This window comes from Peromyscus maniculatus, chromosome 1 (genome assembly GCF_049852395.1).
Source record: "Peromyscus maniculatus bairdii isolate BWxNUB_F1_BW_parent chromosome 1, HU_Pman_BW_mat_3.1, whole genome shotgun sequence".
Classification (NCBI taxonomy): Eukaryota; Metazoa; Chordata; class Mammalia; order Rodentia; family Cricetidae; genus Peromyscus; species Peromyscus maniculatus.
Window position 1 is genome coordinate 34779127 of NC_134852.1, and position 14976 is coordinate 34794102.

The 14976-nt window shown below is 44.0% G+C and overlaps 1 protein-coding gene and 1 long non-coding RNA gene across 2 annotated transcripts in view; one reads left to right on the top strand and one right to left on the bottom strand.

Annotated features, from left to right (window-relative positions):
- LOC143273897 (uncharacterized) overlaps positions 1–7621 on the bottom strand; it is a 24703-nt gene extending 17082 nt beyond the window's left edge. Inside the window, exon 1 of the long non-coding RNA XR_013052180.1 lies at positions 7495–7621. This is a non-coding gene — a long non-coding RNA (uncharacterized LOC143273897). The remainder of the gene's footprint in view (positions 1–7494) is intronic.
- LOC102925863 (cytochrome P450 2A9) lies at positions 5879–14436 on the top strand. Its single transcript, XM_006995851.4, has 9 exons — positions 5879–6110; positions 6391–6553; positions 8143–8292; positions 8511–8671; positions 10364–10540; positions 12101–12242; positions 12663–12850; positions 13381–13522; positions 14080–14436. The coding sequence occupies exons 1-9, from the start codon at positions 5934–5936 to the stop codon at positions 14259–14261; spliced, it is 1482 nt and encodes a 493-aa protein (XP_006995913.1). The 5' UTR covers positions 5879–5933; the 3' UTR covers positions 14262–14436.
- Positions 14437–14976: the final 540 nt, after the last annotated feature.

The following is a 14976-nucleotide window of genomic DNA, read 5'->3' on the forward strand; positions in this document are numbered from 1 at the left end:
TAATTTTCAGTATTTAGGGGGGTTGGTTACAAGTTATTGTCAAGGGTTAGGAAAAAGGCTAAGCAAAGGATATTAGATTTAAGGTTCTTGTTTAAAAAAAGAAAGAAAGAAAGAAAAGAAAAAGACAATTACTAGTTTTAAAGACTTTACATTGGATTGAATTGTTTTATATTGTATACAAATTTGAAACTGATATTGTTAGAAAATGCTATATGTATATTTCTAATTGTATTTATACCATTCGTTTAACAATGTAATGCAAATTTCTGATCCTTGAATGTTAATATTACCAACTACTAGGATATAAAGAAATGAAAGATAGTAGTGAGACATTACAATAGAACTTGTAGTCATATTAGATATGCTTTAAAAATTGAACAGAGATGTTTTAGACAGGTCATCTTCAAACCCTTCAGAGATCTACAGAATATGGCATTTAAAATGTTTTAATAACTTAGAAAAATTTTCTTTTTTGAGACATGTCGACTCCTGGCAGTACCAATCTATTTCAGAGAAAATATGGGCATTGAAGAAACTGCATATGGAGTCAACTTTCATTGTGGCAAAAGTTAGCCACTGGACAACAAAGTATCCTCGAATCAACAGGACAAAATGGACAGACAGAACACGAAACAAGGGACTACTGATTCTTGCCAAAACAAGTGTGGTCATGGCTTTATCAAAAGGCATCTTCTGAGGCCAGGACAATATGGCCCCATCCCTGAAGTGGACTTCGCATCCGGAAAAGGTACGGTGCCCTTTTCTTCGAAGGCAGCTTAACAGGCAGAGGGCCGATGGCTTCTGCTGTACAATGGAACAGCAGCTGAAAGCTCATGCCTCTCGTAAGTAGACTGGCATTTAATAGAGGGATGTGGAGAAGAAGGGGATGCTGAGATGAAGACATATATACACAGCCAAGAAGAATGAACAGCTGAATTCAAAAACTGTCAACAATTTCCAGAATTTAAAATCCTTAATCATGACAGGACACTAGTGGAATTCAGGTGTTTCTGGTACATGGACTGCTCTCACCCAATGTGAGGTTGAACTGTTGACCTTGTGTACATCCTACTTCACAAATGAGTCTGTCAGATACACTAAGCCTATAGGCTGAAGATGATGCCCCAACACTGCGGAGAAACCTCAGGTGACTGCCCAGGCAGCTGGCTGTTTCTGTCAACTCACAAATTTTTTGGAAGTTGCTTGCATGCACTTCCTGTTTTTATTTTTGTTAGCTAATATTATTCCCTTCTTGGGTCTCTGAGGGAGTTGAAGATTAGTTAGTTATGGTTGAAGATTAGTTAGTTATAGTTGAAAATTAATTAGGATAGAAAGTGCATTAGATACATCTTGGATTTACCAAAATAGGATAGATAATGGAATTATTTTCTCTGATTTGTCAAATACCTGTTTAGGTATTTATTACTTGTATATATTGTATATAGTTATTGTACTTTTGTATATAGTTTTTCTTTTGTTAGTTATAACCTTTTGCTTTTTTTTCTTTTTATTAAAATACAAAAGGGGAAATGTGGTGGTATTCTAATTGTACTGAAATGTGATTTTGATTGTATGTTAATAAATAAAGTTACCCGGGGGTCAGAGCTATTAGAGCCATAGACAGAGTGTGGCAGTGGTGACACACGCCTTTAATCCCATAGATCTCTGTGTGTTCAGAGATACAGCCAGCATTGGAGACATATGCCTTTAAGACCTAGGGGGCTGTATATTCAGACAGTGACGAGGCAGTCACGTGTTTGGGTTTACAACCAATGAGAAGGCAGAATGACTGGAAAATCGATTTACAGACAGGAAGTAGCTCTCTTTCGGGAAGCTGGGACACCGCAGGCGGAAGGGTGAGATATTAGCTGTGAGCTCTGACCTCTCGGCTTTCTCTTTTACATTGTTTCTGTGTTTCTTATTTAATAAGACGGTTGGATACATCAATACCACAAACTCATGGAAACTGAATAATGACCACCTGAATTTCACATCAATGGGTCAAGGAATAAATAAAGAAAGAAATTAAAGAGTTCCTAGAATTCAATGAAAATGAAAGTACAACATACCCAAACTTATGGGACACTATGAAAGCAGTGCTAAGAGGAAAATTCATAGCTCTAAATGCACACATGAAGAAGATGGAGCAATCCCATACCAATGAATTAACAGCACAACTGAAAGCTCTAGAACAAAAAGAAACAAACTCACCCAGGAGAAATAGACGCCAGGAAATAATCAAATTGAGGGCTGAAATCAACGAAATAGAAAACAAGAGAACAACACAAAAAATCAATGAAACAAAGAGTTGGTTCTTTTGAAAAAATCAACAAGATAGACAAATCCCTAGCCAAATTAACCAAAAGGCAAAGAGAGAGCACCCAAATTAACAAAATCAGAAATGAAAAGGGAGACATAACAACAGACAACGAGGAACTCCAGAGAATCATCAGATCATACTTCAAAAACCTATACTCCACAAAAATGGAAAACCAGGAAGAAATGGACAATTTTCTGGATAAATACCACATACCAAAATTAAATCAAGACAAGATAAACCAGTTAAATAGACCAATAACCCCTAAAGAAATAGAAACAGTCATCAAAAGTCTCCCAACCAAAAAAAGCCCAGGACCAGATGGTTTCAGTGCAGAATTCTACCAGACTTTCAAAGAAGAACTAATACCAATACTCTTCAAAGTGCCCCACACAATAGAAACAGAAGGAACACTACCAAACTCTTTTTATGAGGCTACAATTACCCTGATACCCAAACCACACAAAGATGCAACAAAGAAAGAGAACTACAGACCAATCTCCCTCATGAACATTGATGCAAAAGTACTCAACAAAATACTGGCAAACAGAATCCAAGAATACATCAAAACAATCATCCATCACGACCAAGTAGGATTCATCCCAGGGATGCAAGGATGGTTCAACATACGAAAATCAGTCAATGTAATATACCATATAAACAAACTGAAAGAAAAAAACCACATGATCATCTCCTTAGATGCTGAAAAAATCTTTGACAAAATCCAACACCACTTCATGATAAAAAACTTAGAAAGATCAGGAATACAAGGAACATTTCTAAACATAATAAAAGCAATTTATAGCAAGCCAACAGCAAACATCAAATTAAATGGAGAGAAACTCAAAGCGATACCACTAAATTCAGGAACAAGACAAGGCTGTCCACTCTCCCCATATTTACTCAATATAGTACTAGAAGTTCTAGCTAGAGCAATAAGACAACATAAGGAGATCAAAGGGATACAAATTGGAAAGGAAGAAGTCAAACTTTCACTATTTGCAGATGATATGGTAGTATACATAAGTGACCCCAAAAACTCTACCAGGGAATTCCTACAGCTGATAAACTCCTTCAGTAAAGTGGCAGGATACAAGATCAACTCAAAAAAATCAGTAACCCTCCTATACACAAATGATAAAAGGGCTGAGAAAGAAGTCAGAGAAACATCACCCTTTACAATAGCCACAAATAATATAAAATACCTTGGGATAACACTAACTAAAAAAGTGAAGAACCTTTTTGATAAGAACTTTAAATCTCTAAAGAAAGAAATTGAAGAAGATATCAGAAAATGGAAGGATCTCCCATGCTCATGGATAGGTAGGATTAACATAGTAAAAATGGCAATCTTACCAAAAGCAATCTACAGATTCAATGCAATCCCCATCAAAATCCCAACACAATTCTTCACAGACTTGGAAAGAAAAATACTCAACTTCATATGGAAAAACAAAAGACCCAGGATAGCTAAAAGAATCCTATACGATAAAGCATCCTTTGGAGGCATCACCATCCCTGACCTCAAACTCTGCTATAGAGCTAGAGTAATAAAAACAGCTTGGTACTGGTATAAAAACCGACATACGGACCAATGGAATCGAATTGAAGACCCTAACATTAATCCATGCACATATGAACACCTGGTTTTTGACAAAGGAGCCAAAACTATACAATGGAAAAAAGAAAGTATCTTCAACAAATGGTGCTGGCATAACTGGATGTCAATATGTAAAAGATAACAAATAGATCCATATCTGTCACCATGCACAAAACTCAAGTCCAAGTGGATCAAAGACCTGAACATAAATCCAGTTACACTAAACTTAATAGAAAAGAAAGTAGGAAGCACTCTTGAACGCATTGGCACCGGAGACCATTTCCTAAATAAAACACCAACAGCACAGATCCTAAGCACAACAATTAATAAATGAGACCTCTTGAAACTGAGAAGCTTTTGCAGGGCAAAAGACACAGTCAATAAGACAAAAAGACAGCCAACAGAATGGGAAAAGATCTTCACCAACCCCACATCTGACAGAGGATTGATCTCCACAGTATATAAAGAACTCAAGAAACTAGACATCAAAATACTTAACAGTCCAATTAAAAAATGGGCTAAAGAGCTAAACAGAGAAGTCACAAAACAAGAAACACAAATGGCTGAAAGACATTTAAAGAAATGCTCAACATCCTTAATCATCAGAGAAATGCAAATCAAAACGACTCTGAGATACCACCTTACACCTATCAAAATGGCTACGATCAAAAACACCAATGACAGTCAATGTTGGAGAGGATGTGGAGCAAAGGGAACACTCCTCCACTGTTGGTGGGAATGTAAACTTGTACAACCACTGTGGAAATCAGTATGGCGGTTTCTCAGAAAATTAGGAATCGAACTACCTCAAGACCCAGCCATCCCACTCTTGGGCATATACCCAAGGAATGCTGATTCATACCATAAAGATACATGCTCAGCTATGTTCATAGCAGCACTATTTGTAATAACCAGACCTGGAAACAACCTAGATGCCCATCAACGGAAGAATGGATGAAAAAAATGTGGTACATATACACAATGGAGTACTACTCAGCAGAGAAAAACAATGAAAGCATGAAATTTGCAGGCAAATGGATGGAACTAGAAAAAATCATCCTGAGTGAGGTAGCCCACACCCAGAAAGACAGTCATGGTATGTACTCACTCATAAGTGGATTCTAGATATAAAATAAAGAACAATCAGACCACAACCCATAGAACCATAGAGGCTATATATATAGCATGGAGGTCCCTAGGACGACTGTGGCTTATAATGAACTATGAACCAAAGGCTGAGGGGCCCCCAGCTGGATCAGGTCCTCTGAATAGGTGAGACAGTTGATTAGCTTGATCAGTTTGGGAGGCAACTAGGCAGTGGGACCAAGTCCTGTGCTCATTGCATGAGTTGGCTGTTTGAAACCTGGAGCTTATGCAGGGACGCCTGGCTCAGTCTGGGAGGAAGGGACTGGACCTGCCTGGACTGAGTCTATCAGGTTGATCACAGTCCTTGGCGAAGGATTTGCCCTGGAGGAGGTGGGAATGGGGGTAGGCTGGGGGTAAGGGGAGGGGGTGGGAGGGGGGAGAATAGGGGAACCCATGGCTGATAAGTAGAACTGAATGGTATTGTAAAATAAAATAAATGAAAAAAAAGAAAGAAAGAAAATGAAATAAATCTTTTTTTAAGATTCACTGTCTGCAGCCATGCTTCCTGTATCATCCCAGTGAAATCCAAGAATTTGAATTCTATCACAGAGCACAATATCCACATCTATGGGGTCCTTTTCATGTGCTCAGTCATATAAATATAGGTTTTTAGTTCTGGATTTGAGATCAAATGGACTGTCTCCAGAAAATACCTCTATAGTGTTTTGAATTAAGCCTGACAACCAGAAGTCTCCCTCCTCATTCCATGTTGTGGATATTGCAACACAGACAGGGTTGATGTTAGGAGATAAAATTGGGAGGTAAAAAGACTCAACTAGACAAATAGGAACAAAGGTCCTCCTCTATCCTGGGAGCATAAAGGCACAGCGTCTCACTCTTGGCCACAGCCTGTCATTCTCACTGGCCACTATGCTGGGCTCAGGGCTGCTCTTGGTGGCCATACTGGCCTACCTGAGTGTCATGGTCTTCACGTCTGTCTGGAAGCAGAAATTCAGGGGAAAACTCCCTCCAGGACCCACTCCTCTGCCTTACATTGGGAATTACCTGCAGCTAAATATAAAAGACATGTACAGCTCCATCAAAGAGGTATCACCTGATGAGGGGATGGATGGGATGTGGGAGTATGGGCATCTGTGTAGTTTTGCATGTTTTTTGTGGTAGAAGAGTCATAGCGTAAGGCACAGTCTTTTGTTGGGGGAATTGGGAAGGCTGTGGTGCTATCTCCATCTTTGGTTTTTGTTTTTGTTATGTTTTTAATCATTTGATTGTTGATTACAAGTAAGGTGATATCACAATACCTGACCTTTGTGCACTGGTCCAGTTAGATGGACTACACATCTAACAGCTCTCGTCTACCCCACATCAGCTCAGTGAGCGCTATGGCCCGGTGTTCACCATCCACCTCGGGCCTCGCCGGGTCGTGGTGCTCTATGGATACGATGCAGTCAAGGAGGCTTTGGTGGACCAAGCAGAGGAATTCAGTGGACGAGGCGAACAGGCCACCTATAATACTCTCTTCAAAGGCTATGGTGAGGGGGATATCACATGAGGAAATGTGGTCAGGGACACTTGTTGGCCTTATTTAAGTGGCCTATCCTCCCAACTCATCTCCCCCTTCAAGGCTGTAGGGTACTCACCACTTCCATACTGAATGTTGCCTTTCACTGTGTTCCTCCCTGGCCTGTCTCAAATCTATGACCATTGCTCCCGGCTGCTCTCTACCCCATCTGCCTCTTCTCTCTAACTAAATGTCCACCTTTGTGCATCTATCTTGATATCCTCCTAGATTGGGTCCCACACCACCGCCTTAATTTAGCTGGTATTTTTACCTTCTGAAAACACTTTCGATTTATTTACCTAATTTTTCCATGTATGAGTGTTTGCCTGTGTGGATGTATTGCACCCTGTATGTCCCTGGTGCCAATGGAGGTCAGAGAGGTCATCAGACTTCATAGAGTGGGGGTCACAGCTGCTTAAGAGCTGCTGTGAGGAAGTCTGGACAGGAACCTGGGTCACCTGCAGAACAAGAGCTCTTAGCCACTGAGCCTTCTCTCCAGACTGATATTTTTATATTTGGGGGTCTTCACCTTCCACATTCCACTGTAATTCTTTCTCTTCCTCTGATTTGAGAACGGCCTACAGCACTCCTTTCCTTTCCTGGGAACAACAGCCCCTCTGCTTTTTCGTCTCCCTGTTTTTATGTTTCCAGCCCAGTTGGGGATCATCCACAGCCTTTGTCTTCGCCCCCGGTTTTGGCCCCTCTTACGTGCTGAGCTGCTGCCTGCATTTGTAAATGCTGTTTTACATACCTCAGATGCTTCCTCTAAGATGAGCCTAACTCTTGTGGAATGTTATAGTCCAGCCAGTACTGGCCAAGCTTACAAAACATCAAGATGGCCTTGAGCGGCAAAACGTTCATTGTAAGCAAGAAAGGGCAAAATTCAGAGAAAGCACACAAAGAGCCAAATACCTTTATGACATTCACTCTGTGGTTACTGTTCATCACCGAGGAGGTAGCTCTTTCCTTGAAGAACCGAGGGAAACACAAATGGTTACCACTATCTAGTGTCAAAGTACAGAGGTGACGCCAGATCAGGCCACACAAACAAAACCAGAGGCAGGAACAAGGGTATGTTTGTGTGTAGTCAGTCCTTGCTATACTGGGGATTTGCTGATCTCAGCAAATGCTGTCTGACCATGGGATTCTTCATTAGTTTGCTACTTCAAAGATCCAAAATAACTACCCGGCATCTTGGGGCATGATGGAGTTGTTCTAGTTATGATATTAAGGACTAGTTTCCCTCTACTCTGAGTCTCTGCTTTTGCCTGGTTGTTATTGTTTCTCTTTGCCTGGCTGAATTGTTCCAAAGTCTTACTCTCCTGTGTGTGTGTGTGTGTGTGTGTGTGTGTGTGTGTGTGTGTGTGTGTGTGTGTGTGAGAGAGAGAGAGAGAGAGAGAGAGAGAGATACAGGGTTGGTGTTTGTAACTCCTGTGTTCTCTCTGCCCCTATCTATCTGTGCCTCCTTCCTTTCCTCTTGGGAACCCTCTCCAATGTGGGTACTTGGCCTTCCTCAGCATCACTCTACACTTCCCCACCTCCACGTTATTACCTTTACAGGTGTGACATTCAGCAGCGGGGAACGAGCCAAACAACTCAGGCGCTTCTCCATCGCAACACTGAGAGACTTTGGTGTGGGCAAGCGTGGTGTGGAGGAGCGTATCCAGGAGGAGGCAGTGTGTTTGGTCAAGATGTTGCAGGGTACCTGTGGTAAGCAAGAGACCCTTATGTGTTTGGGCAAGAGTAGAAACAGACCTGACACCGAGAACCTGTGGGTTGCAGCAAAGAGGTGTAGGAAAGAAGGCCTGCGAAATGATCCCTGGATGCTGGAGCAGAGTTTGGTCCCTCGTGCCAGGGGCCACATCATCTGCTTGACTCTTCTCTCCCCCATAATCCCTATGTCTTCCCAACCATGGCATGCCTCTCAGGAGCACCCATTGACCCTACCTCGTATCTGAGCCAAACAGTCTCCAACGTCATTAATTCCATTGTCTTCGGGGACCGCTTTGACTATGAGGACAAAGAGTTCCTGAAGCTGCTGCACATGATGGGTCAGATGAACAGATTTGCAGCTTCCAACCTGGGGCAGGTAACCAAATCCAGCTCTGCCTTTTGCTCTCTTAGCACCCCATGTCACCTGTACCCACAGGGCACCCACACAGGGCAAGGACCATCCCAACTCTCATCTCCACAAGCATAAGCTCCCCTCAACCCCAGCCCTTACCCTAGACAACTGACCTTTACCTCAGCAGCCATGGGAGCTATCTGGTATGTAGAATTTAATGACATCAGGATATCTCAGAGGATTCCCCGAGAAAAATCTCAAAGGGCTTCCCCGGTTTACCTTAATCTCTAACAAATCCTCTGAACATCCTAACACCTGCCCAGGGGAGACATGTTGACCACCTTAGGACCCTCCTCCATCCTGAGCACCTGGTTCTGCCAAAGCAAGGCCAGTAAAGTTATTTGGCCTCTATACTGCTGTCCCAAAATATCCCACCTGGACAACTGGACAAGAGATACCTGCTTGTCCCATGTAAATTCAGAAATGAGTAGACAGGCACCTCACCTGAGACAACCAAGCACAAATCTCTGAATAGGCTGTTTACCCAAACACCCAAATGAGTATCTTCCAGCCCCATACAGCCCACATCAAAACACCATCTGACAGGTGGACCCCACACCTTATAACCTGAACCACCCCAGGCTGAAGGCCTGACTATCTAGAAAACAGATTCTACTCTCAGACAAGTATCTAGACAACTAAACAGCCCACCCAGATGCCTAAACATCTAGATTCCCTCATTACACTCATGGGCTGAATGCTGAAAGACTGGAGCAAGGCTCTGACCCAAAATCGCTTAAAACAGCTGAGTGTCTACTAGTATACCCTTTTGATCCACCTCATCTGAATTGCTGGACAATGGACATCATGCTTAACCCACTTATGAAATGTCTGTCTGTGGGGCTGCAGCGGCAACTCAGTGGTTAAGAGCGTGCATTGCACAACTCTTCCTAAGGACCTAAGGTCAGTTCTCAGCACAACCGCCTTGTCTTAGTTAGGTTTTGCTATTGCTATGAGGAGACACTAGGACCACAGCAACTCTTATAAAGAAAACATTTAACTGAGGGGGCTCGCTGACAGTTCAGAAGTTCAGTCTATCATGGAGGAGACCATGGCAGCATGCAGGAAGACATGGTGCTGGAGAAATAGCCTAGTGTCCTTCATCTTGCAGGCAACAGGAAGTCGACTGACATACTTGGTGGGATCCTGAGTATATGAAACCTCAAAGCCCGCCCCCTCAGTGCATACCTCCTCCAACAAGGCCATCCCACTCCAACAAAACTACATCTCCTAATAGTGCCACTCCTTATGAGATTATGGGATAATGGGATTATGGGGACCAATTACATTCAAACTACCACACATTTGTAACTCCAACCTTAAGGGATCTCAGCTCTAAGGGATCTGACTTTGGGCACCTGTACTCATACACGTGCACATAACTAAAGGTAAAAAGATAACAAAATGAATATAAAGAGTTCTTCAAAAAGTACAGCTGCTGTGTGTGTGACCCAGCCTTATTATAAATACATTAGCACCTGAATGAAGGAATGCCTTGAGCCAAGTAACACTCTTTCCCTGAGACAAGTCCCATTCCCATTGGGCATTGCCACTGACAGCTTTCTCTCTCTCTCTCTCTCTCTCTCTCTCTCTCTCTCTCTCTCTCTCTCTCTCTCTCTCTCTCTCTCTCTCTCATCCTGTCTCTCCCACTCCCAGCTCTACGACATGTTCCATTCAGTGTTGAAGTACCTTCCTGGACCACAGCAACAGATCATCAAGGATACACAGGAACTGGAAGACTTCATGATCAGGAAAGTGAAGCAGAACCAGAGTACCCTGGACATCAATTCCCCACGGAACTTCATTGACTCCTTTCTCATCCACATGCAAGAGGTGAACCAGCACCCGGGGGATTGGGAGGTCCAAAACCAGGCGCGAGGCCATTCAAGACCCTGGGATGCTCCTCACAGTCCCAGTCATGGTTAAACTCTTCCATCAGTTGAGCCCTACCCAAGCCAGGGCACCGGCAAGCAATTTACCATGCCAACCCATTTCCCAGCATTCCCCTGCAAGACACTGTTTTCAGTACATCCCACTCTTCACTTGCTTAGCATCCACAGAAGCAACTGAAAAGGACTCTGTGGAGCCTGAATTTCACAAATGAGGAAACTATGCTGAAAATGTCCTGCCTGACATCATGCACTAACACAAACCCTTACCTCTCTGGCTCTAACTTTTGCTATCAGCCACCATGATCTTATCATTTCACATCTTGATTCTGAAATACACATCAATGGCCCAGGCAACCTGGGTTTATTATGTGACATCAAAGGGTTTCATATCTGGGAAGAAAGGACATGGAATTCTGTAGAGCGTGAAGGTCAAGGGTCTGATTAGGGACTCTTCTATGGGTTGTTTGAGAAAGCAGGAGAGACTGACATTTAAATTCTGGGTCTGTCTCACATCTGTCTCCAATGACAGACTCCATCATGGCACCCGTGGAGTTCTTTCTCACTCTCCTTACCCCTCACTTGCTAAATGTTACGACCATGAAAAGAGTGACTGTTAAAGGACAGACAGACAGTTGACTAGAGAGGAGCAAAGATTCCCATGCAGATCCATGACTCCACACATGACCTGGAGATTGCCTTTCCCACCTTTGTCTGGACCCTTGAGAGCTGGATCCAAAGACAACTCCAGAAGTAGTACCCAACCCCCACGACACCCCTGCCCGCCACCCTGAGGAACTTAATCTGCAACGATGACTGTTGAGGGAAGGTGAAATCATATTCCTGAGTCATGTGGCTGCTGATAAATTGCCCTGGCTCAAGTAAAGACCCCTCACCCATGCAGACAGCCCTAATTATAAGCAGTGGGCCACAAAAAAAAAAAAAGTGACAGTTGGAGGGGAATTAGGAATTCCTTATTAGGAATATGAAAGGGTTCAGCTGGGCGGTGGTGGCGCACGCCTTTAATCCCAGCACTAGGGAGACAGAGCCAGGTAGATCTCTGTGAGTTCGAGGCCAGCCTGGTCTACCAGGACAGGCACCAAAACTACACAGAAAAACCCTGTCTCGGGGGAAAAAGGGGGGGGGGAGTCAATGGGAGGAGAATGGTAAGAGTGTGCCTGACAAATGAGGACACAAGGCTCACTGTGTATGGAAGGGGGTTCATCTGGGAGGATTTGGGGGGAGGGGTTTGAATATACTCACAGTACAATGAATGAAATTCTCAAAGAATTAATGAAATATTTGTAAAAAGAATGACTAAAAAAATTTTAGAAAATTATAACCCTTGATGTCCTCCAAGGGAATGATAAACTGATGAATGGGTTTGTTCTCTCTTCCCCTCTCTCTTTTCTCTCTTTCCCTCTCTCCCCCCTCTCTCTGCCTCTTCCCCTCTCTTTCTCTCTTCCCCCTTCTCTCTCCCTCTCTCCCTCCTCTCTCTCTCTAGGAGAAGAACAACCCCAATTCAGAGTTCCACATAAAGAACCTGGTGATGACGTCACTGAATCTCTTCTTTGCTGGTTCTGAGACCGTCAGCTCCACACTGCGCTATGGCTTCCTGCTGCTCATGAAGCACCCAGATGTGGAAGGTGAGGCTGGTTCTGGGGCAGGAAAGTAGGGAACCACAAATGCTCCAACCTATTTTCTGAGCTCACCACAATGACCCTTACCTCTCCCAGGTTCCTGAATGCTCAGACATGCCCTGCTTTGCAGAGCCAGAGGGGTATAAAATGCTTGAATAGGGTTCTCACCAGTTGTTGAAATGTTAGATATTTCCAAATTGATTTCCCACTGCCAGATTCCTGCACTCTGGTTCATGCCCTGACACTCCTCCCTGTTCTCCCCATCCCATGATTCTGTTGTAGAAAGGATCAAATGACTTTGGCTAGCATTTAGGTATGGCAATATATTTCGAACGGTCTGTATGCATGTCATTTACAGATCCCTGTTTGAACTGTGCCACCTGCTCTAAGTTCCCTGTCTTAAACACAATTCCCCTTGTCCTCCAGCCAAGATCCACGAGGAGATTGACAGGGTGATTGGCAGGAACCGACAGCCCCAGTTTGAAGACCGCTTGAAGATGCCCTACACCGAGGCTGTGATCAGTGAGATCCAGAGATTTGCTAACCTTGCTCCCTTGGGCATTCCTCGAAAGACTATAAAGAACACCACATTCCGTGGCTTCTTCCTCCCCAAGGTGAAGCCATATCCACCCAGGAGGGGCCTCCAGCCCACTTCCTGGTGCCTCAATGCCCCTTTTCACCTACAGCTATCTGACTCCAACTCCAATTCCTCCAATTAAAGAATCCCCCAGCTGCCATGTCAGCCTCCCCAGGACCCTCTGATTAGATTGCTGTCACTTCACCTTGATTTAGCACCTCGGGACATTCATCCCCATGTCCGCAACTTCCTGCCTCAGGGATGTAACTCCGATTTCTAACCACTCTTCTGCCTTGATAGCTACCAATCCCTCAACTCCTGGGCTGGAGAGGCAAAGGCCTGTGTCACTTCAACAGCCTGTCTCAGAACATGCACCCCTTGAGCTCAAATCTCCTACCACAGGTCATACACACCACATCCCCTCTAAACTCATATTCTCTAATGCCCCTGCCTCAGAGGCTCCCAAACTCTGTGAGTTCCAGTTCTTTTAACCTGGGACCATAGCACCTCTGTGGGTATTTTCTCTATTAACCCACCTTCTCAAATCTCCTTCCTTCTCTCTTCCAGGACACTGAAGTGTTCCCTGTATTAGGTTCTCTGCTGACAGACCCAAAGTTCTTCCCTAGTCCCAATGATTTCAACCCCCAAAACTTCCTGGATGACAGGGGGCAATTGAAGAAGAATGCTGCTTTTGTGCCCTTTTCCATAGGTAAGAAAACACTGAATTACTGGACCACTGCTCACATCAACAGGGGTGGCTCATGCCAGCACCCCTCTCTGGGATGCAGTCTAGCATCCTTCTTCTGCATCAGGTTCCTCTTGGAACCTAATTTCCAGCCAACCAGATGCAATCCCTGCACCTCCCAAGCACGAAGCATCTGGACACAGGTCAAAGGGTCAATGGGGCTCCTTCCAGAAATTGGAAAAAAACAAAGCTCCAACTGAGTTGGCATCTTTCCTGGGTCATACAAGCAATTCTGCAGACTCTTAAAAAAGGAGACAACAGCACAGCATCCATAGTTGAGAGTATAATTGGTAGAGGAAGCATCTTGACTTTCCCTTGCTCCAGCCTAGAATGGGTCACCCCACTTTGTATACAGGGAAACTGAGATTCAGAGAGGCTTCGGAGTCTTTTCTAATGATCCCTCACACTCCAGCACTCCAGCCCCTTCTCCCTGAGAGGATGCACTGTGCACTGTGTAGCTGAGGCAAGGCAGCAGTGAGAACGGCCCCCACCTCTGCATTCCTCCTCTCTCTCCTCTTCAGGAAAGCGGTTCTGCTTGGGGGACGGCCTGGCTAAGATGGAGCTCTTTCTCTTCCTCACCACCATCCTGCAGAACTTCCGTTTCAAGTTCCCGAAGAAACTTGAAGACATCAATGAGACCCCCAAACCCTTGGGATTTACCAGGATCATACCAAAATACACCATGAGCTTCCTGCCCATCTGATTCTGGGTTCAACCAAGGTGGAGCAAGAGGGAGGGAGAGAGTCTGGAGTGAGGCAAGAGTGAAGGCAGAGCAAAGGGGAAAAGGGAAAACTGGGGAGTTAATAACATGCTTGGAAGAAAATTTAAGCACCTACTTAAACTGTAATGGTAATAAAAAGCAAATAACATGCATTGAACAGTGGTAATAACAGCTGTCATTCACTGAGCAAGGGTTCCTTGTCAGCTCTGCCCAAGTTGTCCCATCATCCTCTCATTGGGTACTTCAGACCATACAAGGGTAACATGTCCCCCAGCCCAGTTTACAGGTTTCAAGGGTGGAGAATACAAACACATCAGCCTGAGATCCCTTTGCATCATAAATTAAATGCTGCATACAGAGCTGAAGATATGGCTCAGTAAATGACTAGATTACCACATGAGCCCAACAGCGCGAGTCCTAGCCTCAGAACCTATGTACAACTATAGATATGGTGGCACAGTCTGTAACCTCAGCATTGCCATGATGAGATGGGAGAAAGGGAATGGAGAAAGCCAGAAACACTCAGGCCTGTTGGCCTGATGTGTGCTATTGTCTTCGTTAGGGTTTTATTGCTATGAAGAGACACCATGACCACGGCAACTCTTACAAAGGAAAACATTTCATTGGGGCTGCCTTACAATTTCAGAAGTTTAGTCCATTATCATCATGGCAGGACATGGTGATGTGCAGGCAAACA

Coding starts and splice junctions, on each gene's coding strand:
- LOC102925863 (XM_006995851.4), top strand. CDS start 5,934: ATGCTGGGCTCAGGGCTGCTCTTGGTGGCCATACTGGCCTACCTGAGT. Junction 6,554..8,142: donor TACTCTCTTCAAAGGCTATG/GTGAGGGGGATA, acceptor TTACCTTTACAG/GTGTGACATTCAGCAGCGGG. Junction 10,541..12,100: donor TTCTCATCCACATGCAAGAG/GTGAACCAGCAC, acceptor CTCTCTCTCTAG/GAGAAGAACAACCCCAATTC.